Source organism: Hermetia illucens, chromosome 3, assembly GCF_905115235.1.
Source record: "Hermetia illucens chromosome 3, iHerIll2.2.curated.20191125, whole genome shotgun sequence".
NCBI classification, from domain to species: Eukaryota; Metazoa; Arthropoda; class Insecta; order Diptera; family Stratiomyidae; genus Hermetia; species Hermetia illucens.
The window spans coordinates 10,759,449-10,784,567 of NC_051851.1; the positions used below are offsets into that span (position 1 = coordinate 10,759,449).

A 25,119-nucleotide genomic window follows, 5' to 3' on the forward strand; every position below is an offset into this window, starting at 1 on the left:
TCCACAAGTCTACAGCGCTGCTTGGCCCGTTTGGTCTTTGACCCAAACGCTACCACCGCGGTTTCGGTATGGTTCACTTAGTATGGCCACATCGATGTTTTTCTCGCGGATGGTTTGCGCGAGTAGATCCTGCGCCGCCTCGCAGTGGTTGAGGTTGATTTGTATCAACCTCATCTGCGATTTGTGCTAAGGGCTCTCCTGTATTCCGGGCACCTGTGCCGATGGTCCACACCCTCCTTTCCTTTGCACAGTAGACAGTGCCGGGACACTCTAACATCGCCGGTAATGAGGAGGCTGACAGACTGGCTCACCGAGGGTCTGGATCCACAATGGTGAGGTCAGAAGCAGCTCTAGCAATCCGACCGTCTACTGTCAAGTCTACTCTGAAGGGTGAAATTGCAAGGATGCACGGAACCGAGTGGAGAAATTTAGACTTTTGCCGGCAAGCGAAAATCCTTGTGAAAAAGCCTAGGACCACTAGAGCGGCATTTCTGTTGTCTCTTAAGAAGTGGGACATGAAAACCCTAATAGGACTTTTGACGGGACACTGCTCCTTAAACTACCATATGGAAAAGATTGGGGTAGTGGTTTCGGCTATGTACAGCCAATGTGAGGAGGAGGAAGAGACGGCCCTGCACGTTTTATGCAGCTGCCCTGCATCCTCAGATCTCAGACGAAGACACCTTGGCAAGGTTTTCTTTAATGAAGAATCTGCACACTCTCTGCCTCTGGAGAATGTTCTCAGATTCGCTAAAGCCTGCGAACACCGTAGGCGGAAAGCCATTGAATAGGCAACTTATGGGGATAGTACAATGGGCCTAACAATGGCCTGAGTGCTCGGAGCTGCGGCTCCCCCCAGTTAACTAAACTAACTAACCATAGGTGGGTCATTTGCTGTTATTTTTTTGAACTAGGGCATCTTCTCAAGCTACATTTATCTTTTATAAATAATGTTAATTGAAATGCATTATCTGACTTTCGTAACAAATGGAAAATTTAAGTTAAAATTTTATGTATTCTTAATTATGCTTATCTACAATGTTCGCTATCGGTTTCAGTTACGAATAGGATGTGGTAAACTGAACCAGCTATCACCTATTTGCATATATGTATCTACTTTAAACATTTTTACATATGTACATGTGCAGAAATCTTCATATAACCCACCAATTGGGATTACATGAAATTCATATTGAAATTTCAATCTGGATATCATTTCAAGAACTGGTTTCTTTCTTTAAGAAAACAAATATCTACAATCTCCATGTTTCCATAGGAGGGCAAAAATTGTGTCAAACTTTTTGCTAAAAATCACTGCCAATGGCAAAGAATTTATTTTAATCAGCGAGAATTTCATCAGAAGGTTCAGTTCAATTTAAACCGTCAATCTATGCAGATTGTCAGCAATCGCGATTGGATCAATAGTTTTCAAGGAAAGTTACAGTTCTAATTTTGAAAAATGAAAGTTGAAATAATTGTAAGTTTGAAATGTGAAAACTACAAGAATAGTGACCAAAAATCTAGTATTGAATGAATATTTATGGCAAATTTGTGTTTCTAGTTATTTCTGCAATTAGTGACCTCCATTGTAACGCTTCCTACTGGACTCAATAAAGAAGGAAGCAATCAGGATTTAAGGTAAGTGAACCATATTGGGGCTCGGTTATAACACTAAGCAATCATCTCTAATAGATAATATCGTGTCACTGTGGGATTCAGCTCCTTTCTCTTGTCGGAGATATCAAACAGCTTTTGTCCCTGCGGGACATCACTGTGATGTTTTGAATAACAATCAAAAGTTGCGTTATAAAAGTAAAGATACCATTAATTCTATGATACATAAGATCGTTATCTTAGAAATTTCAAAGTACCCAAAGAAAATTTCCAAATTCCATCTGAAGTCCCCGACCAAAACCCTTAACCAAACCTCAACAATTATAATATTTCATAATCTCAACCACGAAAATTAGGAAAAGCAAACAAGGAAAAGATATATCGTTTTGAGATATCCACAGTCCACGCATGTTCAAATTAGATTGTTTTTTACGAATGTTGCTAATCCTATTCAGGTCAACTGATTCTTTCGATTAAACCATGTAGAAAGTAACTTTCAATGTCACCAATCTGCCCGTAAATTTATAGGTTTGTAGTTTTGGAGATGTACAGATAACACAATCTTGATTATGATCAAATTAACCTTCTCGATAATTTATGGATTATCATCAATTGTATCTTCGTTGGACATTATTTCGTTGTGAAACAAGTCGTAAATTTTTTAGATCGCATCCTAACAATTTTTTTTTCGGAATATAATTTAGACGGATCCTCGTGGAAGCATTTCAGCAGCTTTGAATTAAATAATGAATGATTTTTAAAAAAGTCACAGATTCGGATTGCAAGAAATCTTTTATCAATGAAGTATAAAAACTATAATTCTTTTAATGAAAACATTCCTTTTAATGTCCCAAGAAAAAATATTCTTTAAAGGTTAAAACCAAGACTCAATTTCATAGTTTAAATCCAATGATCTGTTCTGTTCCGCTTTCGGACCTTTCTTTCGGTTCTATACCTACGACAAAGGGGTATTAAAGCCTTTGGGCCGTAGAGAGAAAATAGATGCCCGGGGTGAAAATTATGCGGAAAAGCATATTTCTTAAAATTACGTGGGCCCCCATTATTCCCTCTTTTCATTGAAATTTCTATTCCGAGCCTCTGAGAAAAATCCGAGCCCGGGGGAATCACCCCCTTTTCAATCTCAGCATCAAACTGTCTCCGTAAAGTTTTAGAAAGATCACCGCATTCACCGTCACACTTAATACCTTCTTCCTCTCTTGTCATTGACTCGTTCAATACCGCGGACGGCTCATCGTGATCAATTGCCCCATTTTTCGGTCATAAGCCTGATCTATTTAAAGCGGGGGTTCTCAAGTCACCACCAAACATATCAAGCCATTGTTGTTTCAATCGACCTTTTGATCATTTCCTCATTGTATGCTTAGAAAAATCTTAGCAATTGAATTCTCGTCAGCGCAAATTACATTACCATATCATCGAAGACTCCTCTCTCGCAATTTTTCTGCGATTAGTGCAACTCCATATTGATCACGGATGTCTTCATTTCGGATGCGATCATGGCATGTTACGCCACTGGTTCAGCATAACATCTCTGTCTCCATTACCGCGAGGCATCGTTCATTATCTTTCAAATCAAGCTATAGATCATGTTCGGTGTAACGCAGTACACCATTGTCTGAAAACAATTATCCGAAACACCTAAGTCGCTCAGTTCTGGGCAGGTCACTGCCACTGACAGTAATAAGGCTTTATTTGTGTCGGCCTGCAAAAATTTAATTTCTGCTTTATTGTGAAACGCTTGGAAACATCGTTTGCATAGAGTAGTGTCTAAGGCGTTGGAGAATTGTTCTGCTTAAAAGTATCAATGACAATAACGAAGACAAGTGGTGCGTTCTTAATTGACACCGACATAGACACAAAACTGTTTTGATATACTAACCTCACATCGAACTTTACTCTTCGGATCGCAGTGGAGCAACCTACCTTCTTCACTAACCTGAATGAAAAACTCACTGAGCCAGAGTATTAGATCTTAGCTCGTCATTTTTCAGAGCTCGGCCGTGATGTCGTTAGATCCTATTACTTTCCCCAATTTCGCCCGTTTGCCTCTTCAGTTTTCGTGGCGCTAACAGGTTGAAGAAAACAAGGTAAATCTAAAGAAATCTTTACATCTATTCGAAGCATTTTGGACATCAACCAACCGAGTGCAGTGGCATTATTTAACTTTGTAGAGTTACATCCGACCTTCGCCTCTTCGATACTAGACCTCCAGTGATTCGGTGACTTTGTACGCCAGTTACTCAATCCAAATAAGTATCTGCTATCTTGGCCTTTTAACAACCAAGTAGGGAAGGAGCCCGTATTCAAGCCATACGTCGGTTCCAAAAGCTTACATAAGGATACCAATGATAATGGACTGTGCATTATTCAGTTAGCAGTGGCTGTTGGAAGTACCTGGTTTCCGCCGAAAGCGGTCCATAAATGAAACTGGGCCTCTCCAGACGGGACCACTTTCAACCAAATAGACCACGTGTTGATCGGACGCTCCCACCTCTCAGCCTGGATGAATATCAGAACATATAGGGGGGATCAGGATAAACCCGGATCACTATCTCGATGGCATAGTGCTCCGAGCTCGAAGTACAAAACCGCCTACAATCCCCTTTGAAAATCAGGTGAGAGTGAATACCTATAATCGCAAAATGAATACCACAGTCAACAGAAGTCCTGGAAATGAAGCATCAAAGAAATGATTTTCACAACCACCTGAAGGACGTTAATCATTGACACGGCCAGAAACACACTGGGTCCCAGTCGCAAAAAAGTGTCGGAACGGCTGGTTCGACTATGAATGCAAGCTAGCATTCCCAAATTACACGAGCACGTGCGAAGACTTATCACGAACTCCATCGAGTGGAGAAACGACTTCACAGACGGAAACAGGAAACCTGGAAGGACCAATAGGTCTGTGAACTCGAAAAGTACAGGGAGCAACTGTGCCAGGCTCAGAAGTTTTACCAACAAATCAGCAGGATGAAGCTTTGTATACCTCGACGCTCATCCTGCCGAGACAAAGAGGGAAATCTCTCGAGTTGGAGGTCCCGCCAACTGAAGACGACGGACAAATACTGCCACCACCAAATCTAGAAGGAAAAGTCCGTGCAATTGAACTGGTAAAATATGGAGACGACCAACTACACCAAGTGGTTCATCAACTTATGCTCGAGCTATGGGGTAGCGAATCAATGCCTGACTACTGGCAACATGTGTACATTTAACGTGAGACAGGACATATTTTCGGAAACTATCCAACCCAAAAATCTGAAAAAAATCTGAGTGATTCGCTTATACAGGGTGCGGCAGCATAACTTCCTTTTTTCAAAACTCAATAAAAACTATTGTATGCATCGGAAAATATTTATGTATTTTTTATAATGTAGGTACATGTCTAAAGTTTTTATTTACATTGTTTTGAAGATCAAATCTGTTAGGTGACGTCCCCCATTCTCCATACATTGCGTAAACCGATTTCTGGCATTGGTCATGACTCTTGTTAGCATAGCAGGTGTTATGTTGGCAATTTCTTCTTGGATGTTGGTCTTCAAATCTTGTAGCGTTCTCGGACGGTTCACATAAACACGGGATTTCAAAAAACCCCATAGAAAAAAATCACAAGGGGACAGATCGGGAGAGCGTGCCGGCCATTCCAAATCGCCTCTAATTGAGATAAGGCGCTCTGGAAACTGTTCCCTCAAAACAGCCATCGATGCTCTTGAAGTGTGTGTTGTTGCACCGTCTTGTTGGAACCAAGTGTCCCCCAAATCCAAATTTTCTAGCCGTGGGAAAAAAAAATTCTGTAGCATGTTACATACCGGTCCGAATTCACTGTCACTGTAACCTCATTTTCCTCAAAAAACCAGGCACCAATAATTCCAGCTGAGGAAATTGCACACCACACTGTGACTTTGGGTGAATGCAAAGGCTTTTGATGCAATTCTCGAGGGTTGGTGTCAGCCCAGTAGCGCATGTTTTGTTTGTTAACCGACCCACACAAATGAAAATGGGCTTCATCGCTAAAAAAAAACAATAGCACCCTCGGGAACGACATCAAGAAGAAGCTCACACGTGTTCATCCGAGAATTGAAGTCACGTTCTGAAAGTTGCTGCACTATCGCCATCTTATAGGGATGAAAATGAAGATCATCACGAAGAATTCTTCTCACAGAACGATCGGATAGTCCAAGGGCAGATGCGTGTTTGCGCGCAGAACGCCGTAGCGATCGCAACATTGACGCTCTCACTGCTTCAATGTTCTCAGGTGATCTAACGGGCCGAGGGACTCCAGTTCTTCCTTTTGTCGCACTTGCAGTTTGTCTGAATGTAGTGACGCATGTAACAATTGATTTGCGGTCTGGGACGGGAGCCAACGGGGCTAAATTAAAGCGATTCCGAAATGCGCGCTGTGTTGCAATAACCGAACATCCGCTTGAAAAGTAAACCTCAACGGCAAAGGCACGCTCCTCACTATTCCAACGCATGATGGCGACTGAACCGTGTCTGGACAAAACTTTACAGTATCCCTCTTGAACGAGACCACTAGCGCTCCGCTATGACATCAACTAACTGAGTGGCGCGCATTTTAAAAAAGGAAGTTATGCTGCCGCACCCTGTATTTTCAATGATTCAGGAATCAGATCTTTTGTTCCGCTTGGCTTCTTTAGTCTGGTCCTCTTCAGGATACCTAACAGCATACACTACACACCTATCTTTGTCCTGAGGTATTGTCATTCCATTGATCCTTACAGGTAGGCAAGCTCATATAATGAGGGTAAAGGGAATATGCATATGTTCATCCAGCCCTTGACCATTTGAATATGTTTTTGTAGTACTTTAGATACAATTCGTGGCTTAATATGCACTTAAAGTAGAGGTATCGGAAGCCAATAGTCGAATGCCTTCCGTGTAAATGAAGTATTGGAACGAGGTCTGGGAATAGTGTCTTTAGCAGAACCAGGTCAATTGTGCGAATTGGAGGGTGAGATTCCATGATTTTTACCCTGAACTTGAATTTTTTCTTTACGGCCCTGATAACACAATTAATCCTGAGCCAGTGAGTGTCTTGCGCAAGCGAGACAAGCACGAAGACGAATATGTACATCCGTGACGGCCAAGTTTTGTTTTGTGTTTCAATCACTTCTCACTCCCCGTGTCCATCTTGTAATGAGGAAGCGGGATTGACAGAACATTTTCTATTTCGTCTATGGGCACTTCAAACATCAGATTTTTGGTGCTGATATTGACCAAACTGCAACTCATTTTTAGTACCCTGACTATGTTGATTTTTGACGGGATAAAATACATTGTCACAAGTACATACATTCGGATCAGCACCAGTTTGACTATAAGAGACCTTATTTGGGGGGCAGTTCTGGTAATCACCTTTATTGATGCCACCGCTTACAGCACTTCTTCGAGCAAATATTACCCAAAACAAATACATTTCTACACGCTAAATATTGGCACCCTCACTGGAAAGTTCGAGGAACTTGCGAGAGTCCTTCGGAAAAGACAAATTGTATTTGCGCTCTACAAGAAACCTAGAACATAGAACGCAAACGTGGTAAAAATGACTATAAACTTCTCTATTTTGGTAGGCCACTTACTCCATACGGTGTTGGCGTTACCATCTCAGAGGGTTTCCGTGATGCCATTAAAGCACTCAAGCGATTTGATGACCGACCGATGAAGCTAACCATTATATAATATATATATAATTATTTTTATTAATTTAAATTTAAATGACATTATTAAAATCAGGCATCCTTCTCCCCCACGTGCGTTCTCGAACTCCAACTGACATCAAAAAACAATTTTTGACAGTGGAAAACAATTTTCCTTGTGTAACCGACGATCTGTGTAGCACCCGAGGAAAGAGCATTTTTGATGACAACCCAATGCTCATCGATATTCTCAGGCGCGTTACTCAGTATATCTGCCGGGCGATCAGCAAGACAGTTCTCCACTTTCTCCCACATATAAGCGGTCGATGTTGATCTTGGGGGTTCTCAGTTCTCCAACCCTGCGAGAAGTGGCGCGCAAGCGATTAGATAATGATCCCTTTCGAGACGGATGCCAGCGCCCCACATGTTATGTACATCCAACAGACAACTCCTAAATGTACTGCTAATCAGGAAGTGGTCGGCCTGATTGCTCGTACGGTGTCGAATCTCCCACCATCGTTAGGATCGAAAAGATCGTGTTTCCTCATCACATGTCCGAGCAATGTTTTGTCAGATTCCACCTTGGCATTCAGACCACCTACCACTATCACAATGTCGACGCCGGATTCGTATCTACTAGCACTAGGCTTTCCCAGTGTACAAAAACACATTGCTATTAGTGCCATAAAATGGAGAGAAGTACTCTCCAGGACCGGTCATCTTACTTCCCTTAAGCCCGGAATCTCCATCGTTGGAACTCTCGCTCAACTTTTATCGTCTCCTACAACAAGGAGGAGGCCCCAACTCATATATTAACACAGAACCAGCTGAAAAATAATCGAAAAAGGTGAGTTCCTGTTATCTATCTATGGGTCTGTAACAGGGGCCAACTTTCCATTTCCCCAGCTGGGAGAACTGTGACGGTTGGGAAGAGGTTCTTAATACCATCATACCGTCAATGGCACTTTCAGGGTAGTGAACTTGAGAGCGTCGTATCAGATATCCTTCTCAAATCAATTTTTTTTCTAATTATTTTTATTGATTTAAATTCAAATGACATTATTAAAATCTATTAGAGAGGAGTCCTTCTCCCCTCGTGCCTGACATCAAAAACAATTTCTGACAGCCAAGAACAATTTTCACCATCGAAAATAATTTTTCGATGTCGTGGTCATCTTCATTCGCAGTTGCGCGTCTGCGATACGCAAGTTGTTCGCTCCGCTACAACACTCCACCCCCAGTCGAAACCAAGGGGGCTCTCAGCGAGGTACCAGACGCACGTCCCCGTCAATTCGCCTGCCACAAGTCAAGAGGTCACGTCGCGCGCCTCTCGCCCTGGTAACGTCTTCTTGCCGGACGAAAGGCTTTCGCCGAAACAAGGAAACCAGTTTGATCGTAAAACCAAAGTTGAAACTATAATAATGTCGACCTCGAAGGGGCCTTTATAAAGTGGCTGCAGCAGCTTCCGAGGGGTGTGCGTCGTAATTAGGACATGCGTACAGAAATCGAGATTCCTGGACCCGTCAGTCACAGTTTTCGCATGATTGGCGGGTGATGGCGGCTTCAGTTTTGGCATTGCGTCCTTGATCAGACGCAACAGATCGGTAGCGTTGAGTCCCGACCTGATGTTGAGAACAAGTTCGCTGAGGAGTCTCAGATTTTCTCCGTATACCAGCACCGCGGGATTTGCAGAAAATTCTGCGTTATTGACTTTTCGGGGGCAAGAGGAACGAGTAACTTAACCTGCGACCAAGAAGGGTTATTTAGGGCCATTATAGTGACCATCAGGGTCTTGTGGCACCTTTCGAGAATCCCATTGAACTGCAAGTCGTCCGGTGGCATTTAAAGCCGTGGACTTTGCACAACTCTGAGAAAAAGGAAGACTCAAACTTCCTTTTCTGGTCGGCACACCAAAGCGCTTGAAACTATCGATGATTGTGAGACAATACCTGAAACCCTGCGTGTCTCGCAAAGGGCCAATGATGTCAAAATGGATTTTGTGGAAACGCTTGGTCGACCGAGGGAACACTCCTACCTCTTTCCTCACATCTTTTCAGCTTGTTCTTTTTCTTCAGCCTTTGTTCCCCCCAAGCGGGGTCGGCTCGTCGTAAGCGGTATCGCCATCTGACTCTATCTAATGCTTGATCTGGGGGCGATATCGAGGCTTCTAAATCCCCATCCAGTATATCAAGCCACCGTTGTTTCGGCCAGCCTTTTGATCGTTTGCCATCGACTTCGATGTTCAGACCAATCTTGTCCAGTGAATTTTCATTAGCACGAATTGAGTGACCATACCATCGAAGACGCCTCTTTCGCAATTTTTCCACGATCGGTGCAACCCCATAACTCATCGCGGATATCCTCGTTTCCGATATGATCAAAACGTGTCACGCCACTAGTCCAACGCAACATCTTCGCCTCCATTACCGCAAGACGCCTTTCATTGTCTTTTGTAGTTGGCCAACACTCGGAACCATAGAGGGCTTGTTATTTTACACTTCTGACAGGCGATGAACTGTCTAGCCTTGGAATGAATGTCCTTGTTCATGGACGGCCAGAAATTCTCCTGGGTCGACTGTTGCGACGTTAAAGTGTTGATGGTTCCGTTGGAAAGCGACTGACTAGTGAAGATGTAAAATTTGTTGTTGATGATGGAGCGCTTATGGCTGTTGATGTTGTGATAATTGTACGTGGATTTGCTGTTACTGGGCATGTGGATATCCGTGCTGATAACGACCACCAAAAGACGTCGTTTGTGGCGCCTCCGTTTTCATTGTCATCTGCTGCGATGCAATGTACGACGGAGTTGGATCAAACCGATAGTTATTTTGTGTGAATTTAAATGATTCTCTGGAAAGACGAAATTGTTCTGAGATTCTAGCTGTGAATGCTCGTTGGATTTTCTGGGGTGCCAGGTCTCCGAGTGCGCCTGGATACCTGAGTATTCACGGGTTTGATGCGGCGAGAGAGAATTGCAACAACGGTGTTGGAGTCTTCTGGTAGTGCAAATAGCCGACACTTTGAGTGGCCTCAATTACTGGAAACGAACTGGTCTCGGTCACAAAAGTAATGGGATCTGACAACTTTGTTTTCCTTCCTAGACAAACTCTTGCACTGGAACTAAAGTGGAATTTCTGGATCATTCCAGAGAATGTGAACACGATCCCAATCAGCAATCACAAAACACTTCACTCCAAAGATCAAATTGCGGGCAACGGTTTTTTAAATTTTTAGGTCCACATCGGTTTACCTCCATATCGGCCGTTGATTGTTGTCTTGCGAATCAAGCCACCCATAAAACAACAGGAGGAACGCACTGAATTACCGCATTAAACGGTAGTGATTTTATGAGAAAAAAAATAAAAAAAGGTCTCACTTACGCAATTACCAGCTATTACTAATGTGGAGGAATCGTGGAGCACAGTTAAAGGCACGACCGTCGGGGTCACCAAGCCAGGTAAGCGGTTCATCAACCGAGATATCTGGCGTTGGAATGACGATGTTCAAATGAAGGTCCCTGAAAAGAAATGCCTCTACCATAAGTTTCACAAGACCATAAAATGCTGCCAGTTGTCAAGATTGGTTTGAATATCGAAGTCGTTGGTAAACGACCAAAAGGCCGGCCGATGGTGATTTGAAAGGCTCACGACTGCATTAAAATCAGGCCTTTGACTGAGCAAAATGTCACAAGCGATCACAGCGAACCCACCCCGCTTGGCAACGGGACAACCTCTAAAGAAAAAGAAAAAAGAGGAGAAGTTAAATTGAGAAACTAAAAGTGAAAGTGACGTGGAATATGGCCCTAATCCGATTGGATTGTTGTACCAACGTTAATATGGAATATGGAAAAAAAATAATAATAACAAAAAGAGATGACTAAAATTCGAAAAACATGAAAAATAAGGTACGAAATTGAAGGCAGAAGGGTCAAATTTTGTTTTCGAAAATGGCGCCAGTGGAACGTCCCTTCCTCTTAAAGCTATTGAAGGATTGACAATACAGTCTTTAATGGAAAATATTTTGGTGCTGTAAACTTCTTTTAACTTGTCCACGTTTTTTTAACTTACCCCCAGGCGATGACGCAATGGATCGACGTATACACCTTTTAGTCAGTCGTGATGGAAAATCAACATCATCGTCAAAGGCGCAAACATCGATATATGGTCTAGGCCTGCCTTAGTAAGGAAGTCCAGACATCCCGGTTTTGCGCCATCTCAGGCAGGGTCTGCCTCACCTTTTTTTCAGCCATAGATATTCCCGACTAGATCATCGTCATCCATTAAGTGACCCGCCCACCGCAACCTGATCAGTCGAATTTTATTTTAACCATTTTATCCGCTCATAGAGTTCATCGTTATATAGACTACGGAATCGTCCATTCTCATGTAGGGGGCCAAACATTATTCTGAGGACTCTTCTCTCGAAACATCCAAGAGTTTGCAATTTTTCTTACTGAGAAACCATATCTCCGGGGAATACATGATGACTGCCAAGATCATAGTCTTGTACAGTAAGAACTTTGACCCTATGGTGAGACGTTTCGAGCGGAACAGTTTTTGTAAGCTGAAATAGGCTCTGTTTGCTGCCAACAACTGTGCGCTTATTTCATCGTCATAGCTGTTATCGGTTTGCGCTCGGCTGATTGGTTTTTGACGATACCACCATATATTTGGTCTTGCCTCCATTGATGCGCAGCCTAAGATCTCGCGCCGCCTACTTGATCTGGATGAAGGCACTTTGTACGTATCTCATGGCCGTATACAGTTCTACCTTGGCTATGCCATAGGCAGCTTTAAAGGCAATGAAAAAAATGACCCGAGAAAGAAGAATAAGAAACACGAGTTTCTGTTTTCTGCAACCCGTAGCCGCCTCCATTCCTTCCGTTGGACCTAAGCACTGCTTTCTGATAATAAAACTTCCGTTTCACCTCCCCCAGTTTCAAATTTACGAAGCTCAGCAAGTACAGATACGTATTGGCGCGACTTTACTTAGGCACTGGCGGACTAATATGGTCAGCTTTGGTCACTGCTACAAGTTTTAAGAAAGCTCTGCCCTTGTATTTGTCAAAACCAATTATCAAATTTATTCTCAACCACATATACGCGAAATCTCTGTTTAGTTTTTTAGAAAATGCTTTAGCTTCCCCAAGACCTTCCGAGGAACTTGCGCTCTTCTCTTATTATTTTTTTGCCATGTAGTTCCGGGGCGGAACTATTTTTATAAATATAGGTAATAACACTTTTTGGTATATCTTTATTTGTTCTTTTTGAATCTTCATTTCAATTAAAATAAAATTGGTCTCTAGCGTTTAATGTTCCGCAAGGATTTATTTATTTGTTTAATGAGGACAATACACAGAAAACAAATTCCTTATTACATATTGTCCTTAGAGGGAGAAGCAAGTGAATGGCTTATTTTACACTTAAAGCTAGAGAGGGAAATAGAGTCAAAGGACCCAAGCTGTAGGGCATTGTAGGACCGGCATAGCCTCGGGATCGGGGAATGGAAGTAAATCTCGAGCTCCGCGAAGGGTACATAAAAAATGTCCGCACTACATGTGGTATGAGACGAGGCGATACGGAAAGTAATATCCAAGTTGGCGGAGCAGTCCCTCCGACAATTGTAGAGTTGAGTGAAAAGAGTGCCCATATCAAGGAAGATACGGCGTTGCTGTAGGGAGGGGAGATTGAGGGTGCGGAGTCGTTGCAGATAATCAAACCGTGGAAGGTTCTTTTGTAAAAGAGGATCCGGGTGAATTTGCGTTATACAACTTCAAGAGCACGGCAGTCACGGATGCGGAAGGGGAACCAGACTACACAGCAATATTTAAGGATGTTCCTGACAAGGGAATTGAAGAGTGTTAAGGAAGGCTGGATTGAGGTAAAGTCGGACGAGGAACGTAGGATAAAACCAGACATTTTGAAAGCTCTATTGATGATGTCAACGAAGTGAGAATTGAAACGAAGTTTGTCGTCCAATATTACGCCTTGGTCTTCGAAGGAGGTCAGTAGTGAGGGGGGTTATCCACTGAGAGAATAGGAAAAGGATGATGGGGAGGGTTTCAGGGAATAGCGCATCCAGTGGCATTTGTTGACATTTAGTGTTAGCTTGTTGACCGAACACCAGCGGATTAATTTATCAAGGTAAGAGAGCACAGTCCAACAGAGACGAAACAGAGGCAAACAATTTAAGGTCGTCTGCGTAAAGTAAATACGGACAGGTGAGGATGGAGGTGAGATCATTGATAAAAAACGGGAAGAGTAGCGGGCCAAATACAGAGCCTTGAGGAACATCAGAGGAAGGTGAGCAGGAACAAGATGAGTAACCATGAAAAGAAACTTTGCAGGACCGGTATCAGAGATAGGAGGGAAGCCAGGAGGTGACTGAGGGAGGGAAGTTTAGTAATTAAAGTTTAGAGAGGTGAATGTTATGGTCAACGGTGTCAAAGGCTCTGAAGAAATCGGTATAAATAGCATGTACCTCCTGTCGTGAATTCAAGCATTTAGCAACAAAGTTGGTAAAGACCAGAAGGTTTGAAACCGTTGATCTATGTTTCACAAAACCATGCTGCTCTTTGGCAATGAGGTGCCCGAAGTGCACGGTCAACCAGTCGTTGACGAATCTTTCCAAGATTTTGGAGCAAGAGGAGAGAAGAGAAATGGGGCGGTAGCTCACAGCAAGGGAACGGTGTCCGCTCTTGAGGATAGGGATGATGAGGGTCTCTTTACAGAGACGGGGAAAGTAGCATTCATCTAGACTTTTGTTGTAGATTATACTCCGGGGGAGGGAAATGTGTTTTCTATAGTTAAGGAGGAGGAGATTAGGAAGCTCATCGGGACCAGGTCCGACATTGGGGTCAAGATTACCAATGAGGAACTCAACCAAGGAAGGTGTAAGGAGAGGAATGGCTAGAGATTCGGAGGAGTCTACCGTTATGAGAGGTGTAGAGGGTGGAGGGCTCGAGGGAGAAAACACTGAAGAGAAGTAGGTGCAGAGAAGGTCGCCGGATTGTTGTGGGGAGTTGACAGTTGAGTCAGCGAAGCTGAGTGGGATTACGAGAATTGCGAGCGTGAGACCAAAAGGGTTTTAAGTTACGGCTTCGACGCTCAATGAGTACCTTTTACGCACTTTTCTGACCATTGACTTAACAGAAGAGCGTATAGCCTTAAAGTGAGCAAGGTCGGCGTCATTCTTAGAAGCCCGAAACTTCTTCCGCAGTGTATGTTTCAAGCGAAGGCTAATAAGAATTTCCGTTGTGAACCAAGTTGGGTACGAACGTAGGCAGGGACGGGAAGAAGGAGGAGGGAAGAGGATGCTGTTCAAACCCTTTAAAAATAATGTTTACATAGTTTTTCTTCTCTTCTCTAGATCCTCCTCACCATTTTTTATCTTCTTTATTCCCTGTGCGAAAATATTCGTGGTAGAACAAACAAATAATTAAACAGCGACCAGTAATACGTACCTTTTCCAACTTTAATTATTATTGATACCACTGCATTAAAATTGAATAAAATTAAATATCTGGAATATATCAAATCCAAATCTAAAAATAAAATCCAATTTTTAAGGTCAACAAGCAAACAACAAGATAAATTTTAGTTCTTTTTAAATTATTCAGTAGAAATAAATCTCTCCGTAAGTATCATATTCCAAAACAAAAAATGTGAATAATCTAGCGGAGGACTCAATAATTCTAATAAAAAAAAAGTGAAATTAATTTCAATATCTAGATTTTCAGAAACGAAACTGACCCAAATATCTCCAAGGTATTTTGCTAAATGAAACCGGAGAAATTTTAGTCTTTTTACCATGACGTCATTCAGATCTGCATTTACCGATACTGGTTTTTTCCTCACGATATCAAACAATCTTTTTTGCTCTGATAATAACGAGATTTTTAGAGGAAATGAAACTAGCGACACACCTACTTCCAGTTATTTTTATTTTGTTCACATGTGTCTTCTAAAGATGGAAATTCAATGGGTTTTTTGCAATTTATGCTCATTTACCTACTACTTGCACTAATATTGTTGTGATAATATCTGTGAAATGTAAAGATAAATACACTTTTGCGTACATTGTGCTATTACACAGCACTCAGAATCAGGTTTTTCTCTGTTCATCATTCCAATCTACGCTGATACTTTCTGAATAGTGTTAAATCCCAACAGATTATCGTCGCAATCCATTAATTCCATGATTAAACGAAAATTTCGGTTTTTCTGCTGAAATTTGGAATTTCCTTGCCTTGAAAATAAAATCTGACCGTGATGCGTTCCCAACAATATATCGTACTATAATATTCCAATTTTTTATTAGTTGTTGAGTCAGTCACTATTCACTTTGAACTGAACTGATTTGCTAATGTTCACCACAAATTAACATATCTTTCGAAAAAGTGAAAGATATCCAACATGACCAGGTCAATAACTTTTCATTACAGAATTTTGTTGTTTCAAGAGGTACGCCCAGAAGCTAGGCTAAGGTGGGCAGTGGGAATTTTTAAACCACTGAAATCTCCCGGAGTAGATGGCATTTTCCCAGCACTAATCCAGAGATTTCTAGGAATTATTTTAGAGACTCTTCTGAGGATATAGTAGGATATAGATGCTTAGCCTTCTATGCCTGTAAGAGAACCTTTGCGAAGAAATGGGGTCTCCGGTCGAGGATGGTTCTCTGGATGTACACTGCTGTAGTGCGCCCGATCCTGACGTACGGATCTATTGTATGGTGGCAGGCTTTGAAGAAGAAATACAATAGAACGAAGCTTAATAGGATTCAAAGAAGCGCGTGTGCAGGTGCTACGGGGGCTCTGCAGTCCTGCCCGGCAGATGCTCTCAATGTACTCCTGCATCTCCTCCCCCTAGACCTCCACATCAAATATGTTGCAGCGTGCAGTGCCGTCAGACTACGCGAGTCTGGATGCTGGGCAGCGAAGTCCTACGGCCACAGCAACATTCTAGATGAAATACCTCGAGAAATCTGGGCATCCCCCACGGACTATGTCACACGCAAGCTGAACTTCACGAGAAACTTTGCTGTGGATCTTCCAACCAGGGCAAAGTGGAAGACCGGCGGCGTGTTGCAAGACTATGACACGGTATTCTTTACGGACGGATCAAAGATGGCCTATGGAATCGGCGCGGGGGTTTTCTCGAATACACACAGTGTATCCAAGTCGTATGGTCTCCCAGGTTTCGCCAGTGTATTCCAGGTGGAAGTACTGGCGATATTGGAAGTCTGTCGATGGCTGGAGCGTGGTTCAAGCCCCAAGCGTAACATAGCCATTCTGACCGACAGCCAAGCGGCCATCAAGGCCTTGTATTCAACGACGACATCTTCCCGGTTGGTGGGGCAGCGCAGAGACACGCTCAACCATCTGGGCGGCACGCTCAAGATCGTTCTCCTCTGGGTTCCCGGGCATAGGAGCATAGAGGGGAATGAGCGGGCTGACGGATTGGCAAGGCAAGGCTCTGCTCTTGGCAGTCCCTTGGGGAATACAGTCGGTGTTCCGCTAGCGGCTGTCGGGGGCCGAGTCTACTCGCACTACCTAGCAGCCGCGGGCCTAAGATGGTGAAGGCTTACAAGCTGTGCCAAATCAAGGAGAATTTGGCCCGCTTATAACATAGCCCGATCAGGAGAGCTCCTGGTAACTTTGTTGCCTGGTTTACACGCTCCTTTCTCCTCCTGGGATGTCATACGCCATTCTCAAACCTCTGATCATAGCTCTAATATTCTGGGGGATATTCTTCGTATCCTTTATGAATTCGCGCTCACCCAGTCCGGCAAATACCGTTCCCGAGTGGTCGTTCCCTCGCTGACATTCGTTTCACCCATCATCCGGTATTAGAATCACATCCCTGGGCTTGGCTTCTTTAAATTTCTCCGTCATTGTCTCACAAACCTCGTCCCTAACGATCTCGCTCGACTAGGTGGCGATCTAAGAAACACTGAACTCCTTCTGAAAGGATCCGGTATCGAATTAGGTGTCCCTTCCTGGAAACCTGCGAGGCAGTCATCATCGGTCGGGAACCGGTTCGTTCGTTCCGAAAAACCGCCGTTGTTGGGCTTTTCAAGCCCTCTATTGGTGGTGCTGCTATTTTGTTGTTTACATCCATTTGATTGTTTCGGTACTTGCCCCAAATTCATGCACGGGCTCGCGTTCATGGACCAAAGCCATGGCAATTGTCCACATTCTGCCTCAAGCTAGCGGCTTTGCTTTTGGCAGTCCTTCGGCGAATACAGGCGATGTTTCGCTAGCGGCCGTCGGGGATTGAGTCTACTCGCACTACCTAGTAGCCGCGGGCCTAAGATGGCGAAGGCTAACGAACTGTGCCAAATCAAGGAGAATTTGATCCGCTCATAACATAGCCCGATCACGAGAGCTCCTGTGCCAGACGCGTGCAAATGCATTCAAGATTACGGCGTTCTGCACGGGGCACTGGCCCATAGGGGACCATGCCGCTAGGCTTGGTTTACCCTACAATTCGCATTGTCGAAGCTGCGGAGAAGGAAGGGAAACCCTCATGCACTTTCCCTGCGATTGCCCAGCTCTGGCTCGAGTGAGGCTGCGGACACTGGGTAAACCATTCTTTGGGGACCTCAGTGAGATTTCTAGCTGCAGGGTCGGAGAGCTGCTTTCCTTCGTGAATGCTACGGGCTGGACTCTGCTTCCTATAACAACAGTCACGGTCTTAGGAGTTTGTGGCATCAAAATGGCGCACCAAAGCGCTAATTGGGCTCCTCGGAACGGCCATTGATACCTACTTACCTACCCCTTCTGAGGATGGTAAGAGGGAGCATAGCACTGGGATACATACCAAGGGCCTGTAGACGGGCAAGAGTGGTCTTTATTCCGAAAGCGGGTAAAAATGATCCTTTTCACCTCAAATCTTTTAGACCAATTTGCCTAACATCGTTCGTACTCAAAACGGTGGACAAGGTCATAGACAACTATATTAGAACTAACGTTCTAAAGCGTAATCCCCTACATAACTGTCAACACGCTTACCGGGCAAGACGGTCAACTGAAACTGCTCTGTATCAGCTGACAGAGGTACTATGGGATGTCATAGAAACAAAAGAAATTGCACTGTGCGCATTTTTGAATTTCGAAGGAGCATTCGACAACACATCGTACACAGAGATACAAAACGCCCTGAGCCGCAAGGAAGTGGGAGACACCCTGGCATTCTGGATGGGCAAAATGCTAGAAAGCAGGCAAATAGAGGTACCCACAGGTACAAATTCTATTTTCATCAACATTACTCAGCGTACAAGCCAAGGAATCACATCAGTTCCAAAGGCTGACTTGCGTGTGTATCAGTGGGGCAATGAGGACATGCCCAATGGCATCCCTGGAGGTCCTTCTGGGATTAACCCCTCTCCATCTGCACATACAGATGCAGGCAAGGAGGGCAATAGTGAGGCGGGCAGCGGCCTTAATCAAAGGAAGATTGATATTCTTTCTAGGTGTTATCCCGAATTACTGATACCAAGGGATAACATGACAACGAGGTTTCACTTCGATAAGAAGTTTGAAACACTTTGGAGTAACAAGGCAAACTGCGAGAGCGTGGTTGCGACATACGGCTCAAACCAGCAACTGATTACTTGGTACATTGACGGATCCCCCACAGCAGAGGGAGCGGGTATCGCTGTCATTGGTCCAAGGAAAATGGACTTCGAGCCCATGGGCAGGTACACTAGCATATTCCAGGCGGAAATATACGCCATAGACAAATGTGCCCCCTTCAATCTGCAAAGGAACTACAGGGGGCGGAACATAGCTATTCTCACCGATAGCCAAGCAGCGATCAAGGCACTTAGGTCCAACCAGGTGAACTCTAAACTGGTATGGGAATGCCTTGAGAGACTGAATATACCCGGCTCATTGGGTTCCAGGCCATGCTGGGTTGGAAGGTAATGAGGCAGCGGACGAACTAGCCAAGAAGGGAGCAGGGACGCATTTACGCGGGCCAGAACCCTTCTGTGGAATCGGAAACGGTTTCATGGCTATGAATCTAAGAAATGAAGAGATACGATTGAGGGAACTATAATATATTGGGCGGGCCTACCAGGGACGGAGCAGTCCAGGGTGCTTATTGGGGAATACGAACTCATGCGTACAAAGGATTGCTTAAACCTCACCAAAAAGAACCTCCGAATCATAGTGGGAATTCTCACTGGTCATTGTCGACTGAACTATTACCTAGGGAAGCTAGGGATATCTACGGACACTGCCTGCAGGTTTTGTGACGAGTATGACGAAACCTCTATATACGCGCTGGGGCAGTGTCCGGCACTTGTGCAAAAGTAGTTCGATACATCTGGGAGAACACTTAATACCAGATGCAAAGCTGAAAGATCTGCAAGTAGGGAACATACTAATGTTCCTGACGGTTAAAGGCCTGCTTGAGATACTATGATCAATAGGTACACTATAACCAATAGTTTTTTAAGGACGCGATGCGACTTTCCTTTATCAGAATAATAATAGTAATAATGGTATGTGACGCAAGCCTAGATCCGTCAGCAATTTTCCAAGTATTTCAAAAAGAGAAAAAGGTGTGTTCAGTGTTGTCCGGCACTCCATCGCAGAACACACAATCAGGAGATCGCGCCTTCCCACCAATCCTATGCAGGTAAGACTTAAAATCTTCATACCCGCTTAGAAGTTAGAAAAGAAAGTAGTCAATCTCACCGTGCGTTAGGTTCAGGCACGGGTCTAAATTGTCGATGAGCCGCGCAGTCCATCTGTCTCCTAGCTCATTTTGCCAAGTGAGTTACCACTCGGTAAGGATGCATTGACGTTCTTCAAGGGCAACCACCTCTCTCAAGTTTTTGACTTACAACGGTAGATAGCTTTATACTTCTTGACAAGGAGCGCGCGATCAACATCATGCCGGTTCCCCATTATTTGCTCCTACTTTAATTTGCTCGAAGAAGCTCATCTTCGAGTCGAACATTAAACCAAGATATTTAACCGGTTGTTTTGACTATATAGCCAACTCCCCGAACGATATGTGGCACAGGGTCGGGATTCTCCGCCTGGTCAAGATGACTACTTTGGTTTTTTCGAGTGCAAGGCTTACCCGTCGCATCAATATACCAAGTCTACTTTGCGCCTATTCAGCAGTGCGTCTGGCAACAAATGGTGCAACGTCGTCTGCATAACCGACCAGGCGCGATTCTTCAGGCATATCGAGTCTCAGCAAACTATCGTAGGAAACGTTTCAGGGGTCCGGCCCTAGGTTTCATGCCTGTGCTACTTCCGACGTGATTTCCTCCTCTGGCCCTCTAGCGTCTCATAGAGCAGAGTTTTTCAGATGAGTTTTCTAATGTGCCTAGCATACCTGTCCATCTTACGGAATTGAAGGCATTTCAAGCGTTATAAGGATTCATTAGATCGGCGGCTGTGTGCCTCGGCTCGATGAATCGCATCTACGACCTTTATAATAGCATTGACTGTAGATCACCCTGTTCTAAACCCGAATTGCGAACTGCCCAGCCGTGTCAAGCATACGCAATGGTCGGTATGCAGATGGGAGCTCCGGGTCTCCTTTTCCCTTGCTGATCAGCGCGAGTCTGGCCACCTTCCAGCGACAAGGAAAAATGCCCTCCTTCAAGCATGCGTTGAACGACCTAAGCAGCAAGTCTGGCCTTTGGCGGAACACCAGTTTGTAAACTTCCGTCGGGATGCCATCACGACCTGGCGCCTTGTTGTTTTTCATAGTGAAAACCACGTCTTCGACTTCTCATTGTGAAAAGGGGGCAATCCTCAACGCTTTCCGCGCTATTGACATCAACCCGTACAGGATGTCTGGGGAATAATGCCCGTACAATGCGGTCCATCTGGCCGGTATTTAGTATGCAGGATTTCCGACCGGGTTATTCCAGCCGCGAGCTTTATTTTTTGTTTTTTTTTATTTATCGTGTTACCTTATCCTTATCCTTTTTGCCGATCTATACTGTGCCTTTATGGGGCATGACTCCTCGTTGGCGTGTAAACTTTGTGGCAAACGGCGGAGCTTATGACACTCCTTCCATAGATCGGCAATTTCTGGCATCCATAGAAGGCTTGCCGCATTTGGGGCCCTTCCGGGACGTAGCAGCACCACACGCCGTCGTTATCAGGTTCATCACTGAATTTACGACGGTGTCAGCTGCGACGCTATCACCCTCTGGGGCGCCCTCCAACGTGGCTCTGCCTGTTCCAAGAGCTTTGACAAACTTCCCGATGTTCACCCTCGCGACATTCCACTGGCAGCGTGGTGCTCGCCGGCAAGTATCTGGTTTTGCTGCAGAAGTTTCGGATATACTGATGTATCCTAAAAAACCATACGACTCGGCTACATTGTCCGTTGGGATTTCGCCGATTTCCCGTGGTACTTCATGAAGGATACTACTATTACCGTAGGACTTCGCTGTCACGTATTGAGACTCACAGAGTCTGGAAGAACTACACGATACGGCGTATTTAAAATGAAGGTCCAGGTGTAGGAAATATAGATTGTATTTTTTGCTCAGTTTTGATGACCACACGATAGAATGGGATGGACCACACCTGTGTAGATCCAAAGAAGCATCCTCGCTCAGAGACCTGATTTTTTTACGAAGGACCAAGCCATATAGCCCTTCGATCTCAGATCTATGTTTGGTCTCCAACCTAATTTTGGATTACGGATCCCACCCAAATGCATTAAATTGAAGGAAAATTTCAATCTATAGTCATTTAACCGTGGGAGGTGGGGTATCTTTGCTTCACAGTAAACAGCATCAGCTTCGTTTTGGTTACCAAGTCCGTATTTTGTTGGCCACAAGTCAATTTTTCAATATCAAGAAGTCATCAGCATACGCCACCACATTCATACCACTCCTGTCCAGTGTTCGCAAGATTTCGTCCATGATATCGACCAAAGCACTAGAGAGATGGTGCCATCCTGGGGGGTCCTTCCACTCCCAGTTCCAATCAAGTAACAACCTCCACGATCAGATTGAATGGATTCTTACCGTGGATACTATTCATTGTGTAAGACAATACTATCCCAGTTAGAGCCTTCTTGGTGGCTTCGGTACTAACATTCTTAAATACTCCCTTTTTATGTGGGAATGTAGCTACATCGCTACCTTACATCGTGAAGAACGACCTCTTTGAATTTTTCTTTGAGATAGGCGTGTTGAGTTTTGTTGAGGGCAACCTTTCCTTGATTATCCTTATGGATGGATACCCAGAAAGCGTTGTAGCTTCGTCAACACGAATGAGGTAAGTTTGATTACCCGAAAATCCTTCACAGGCTCATGGTCGCCTGTTTTTGGTATGAAAACCAATGTTTATAACTCGTGCCTGAAATGGTTTGGGTTACACGACTTCCACCCGAAATTCTGACTCATAATCCTGGTTGCGACTGGAATAACAGCTCCATTGTTTCACCAGAAGATTCCTTCTGGGATCCCTCGGACTTAAGAGACAATGGGTACCTATTTTTTAGACCAGAAACTTACTCAATCAAAATTGCTGATTCTTTCGGTGTTCTGACAATAATCTGGCTAGGAGCGCCTGTAGCAGGAAGGGAAAACCTTCCTGGTCACTCATTTTGAGAAATTGCAACATAGTTGCAGTAGGGTGTACTTCCCTTCCGCTTTTTCACAACCAGAATATTATACTTTCACCATATATGTATGCAACCATTTACCAAATTTCAATTTCTTTCTTCTTTTAGGTTGCCTGAAGATCCTAAGGTTGACAAACATCAAACAAAACGGCACTTACATCATCCTGGAGTAACAATAGTTGAACTAGTGGAATCCGATTCACCGCACCAATTAAACTCCAATAATTTGGGAATAGGTCGATCACTATCAAACGACCTCGAGTCAAGTCCGAATATAAACGGACACCAAATTCGATTCCCAGGGTTCGAAATACGTAACGATGAAGCCAATGGTCCACAAGCTGAAGTGTATGATTCCCCAATCCACCAAGATGGAGGTGTTAGTTCATTTCAGGTATCCCAAGTACGTCCCGTCGAATACCTCAAGCCAGGTCCTAGAAATTTAATTCTCAACAGTCCGGGCCGCCAATTAATTGAAGGCACTCAAACAGTAGTAACTGATCCTCTTGAATCGGTGACTCTTTTAAACGTTAACTCAATCCCCAATTACGTTTATCATAGTTTTCAAGGACGAGTGGTTCCTTTGGTAGAAACATTTGGTCACGCTCTTCCAAATTCAGCTAATCCTCTCTCCCGAACTAGTCAACAGCAGGTACCGATACAGACCGCATCAGTTTACTACACCAGCCAACCTAATGCCAACAACATTTTTTCACCGGATCTCAATATTCGTCAAATAATTCCCAGCCCCCAGGAGGTCCTTAACTCCGCGCTAAACATTGGAAACCGAATAATCGAAATAATCCCAGGATACCGTTTGACTGCAAACGTGGTAGGCCTGCTCGGAAATATCACCCGTACTGGCGCAACAATTCTCAATAACCAGTTACAATCGCAACTGAATACAGTTCCTTATCGCCCGATTCCCCAGCGTCCAGTACGACCTGTCTCGGGTAATGTTCCAGTATTTCCTGTTCCAGTTCCACCTCCTACAGTTCCCACAGATCCGCCTACTAAACCTAGTAAAGTGTCTTCAACGTCCGCTACTACACAGGCTTCAGAGCCTTCTAACAACGAAAGTGAGCAATTGGTCACACCCACATTGGATAAGGTACCAGGGAATGCAGAAGCTGGATTCGAAGAGAACCAAAATCAGGAAATACAAGAAGAGTCTCAAACCAAAGATCAGGATGAACCTCAAGATGAAACCCGCGTTTCTGACCCGGATCAATCGGATGAACTAAATAGCGAAAATTCTGTTTCGTCAGAGGGAAATGACACCGTAGGAGATTACAATAATCCAGTGGCAACCGATGAAGGTACTGAAGAAATGGGCTTTAGTGTGACAGGGGATGATGAGACCAGTGATGAAGAAGCGACTCAGTCTAATTCAGAATAAGATGAAGAATATTTGATTTTCTAATTATTTATTTATTAAAATATTTTATTTATTACGTACCTAATAGTGGTAGACATTGTTAGTTTGACATTTTTGAGAATAAAAGTAGCGTTTGTCAACATTTATTTATTTAAAGAGAACAACGAATTCAGTGAATCCATATCGCAGGAGGTTCTCCGTAACTTCAAGTATGGGAGCTTAAAGGATTGTTCCTAAAAAGAGAAGGATAGGTAATTATAGCTGTGGGAAGGTAACCAGATCACGGAACAATGTTTTGAGGATGCTTCGAACAAGGGATTTGGAGAATGTTCAAAAGCGTTGGACAGAGCCAAAATCAGAAGAGGATCAAAATAGGAAGCCTGCCATTCTAGAAGCACGATTGGTGATATATACTGTCTGTCGAGGTTTAGGTTACCATCGACGGTTATATCGGAGTTTTAGAAGGACCTCAGATATGATAAATAGAGTGCAGGATAATTTTTTCAAGTTGCATATAAAGTAGCATTTACTGACATTTAGTGCCAACTAATTAATAGAGGTCCGCTTCGACTATAGAGGCATATACATTGCGAAGGTATGCACCAGTCCAAATGAAGATGTGAAAAGGAAATCTATATCATCAACGAGGAGAATGTGGACCATGAGCACGTTGCAGGCAGTAGCAGATGCTCGGAATACCAGAGAGTCCTTAAATCAAATCGCAGATATGGTTGATACAAGTTAACTTAGACCACTGCTAGGCAGCGCAGGTCCCACTCTCGTAAGCCACCCGCGATCTATAGTGGATCTAGCATATGTAAGCGCAGTGAAT

At 43.9% G+C, this 25,119-nt stretch overlaps 1 protein-coding gene across 1 annotated transcript; it reads left to right on the forward strand.

Moving 5' to 3' along the window:
- The first annotated feature begins 1,328 nt into the window (after positions 1-1,328).
- Positions 1,329-24,429, forward strand: LOC119651532. The gene is made up of 3 exons (XM_038055163.1): positions 1,329-1,477; positions 1,562-1,638; positions 23,018-24,429. Exons 1-3 carry the CDS (start codon positions 1,460-1,462, stop codon positions 24,306-24,308), a joined length of 1,386 nt encoding a protein of 461 aa, XP_037911091.1. The 5' UTR covers positions 1,329-1,459; the 3' UTR covers positions 24,309-24,429.
- The last annotated feature ends 690 nt before the right edge of the window (positions 24,430-25,119 follow it).

Bases quoted from the DNA above. Each gene is read 5' to 3' on its own strand.
- LOC119651532 (XM_038055163.1), top strand. The intron at 1,639-23,017 runs GTAAGTGAACCA...TTCTTCTTTTAG, and splicing joins GGAAGCAATCAGGATTTAAG to GTTGCCTGAAGATCCTAAGG.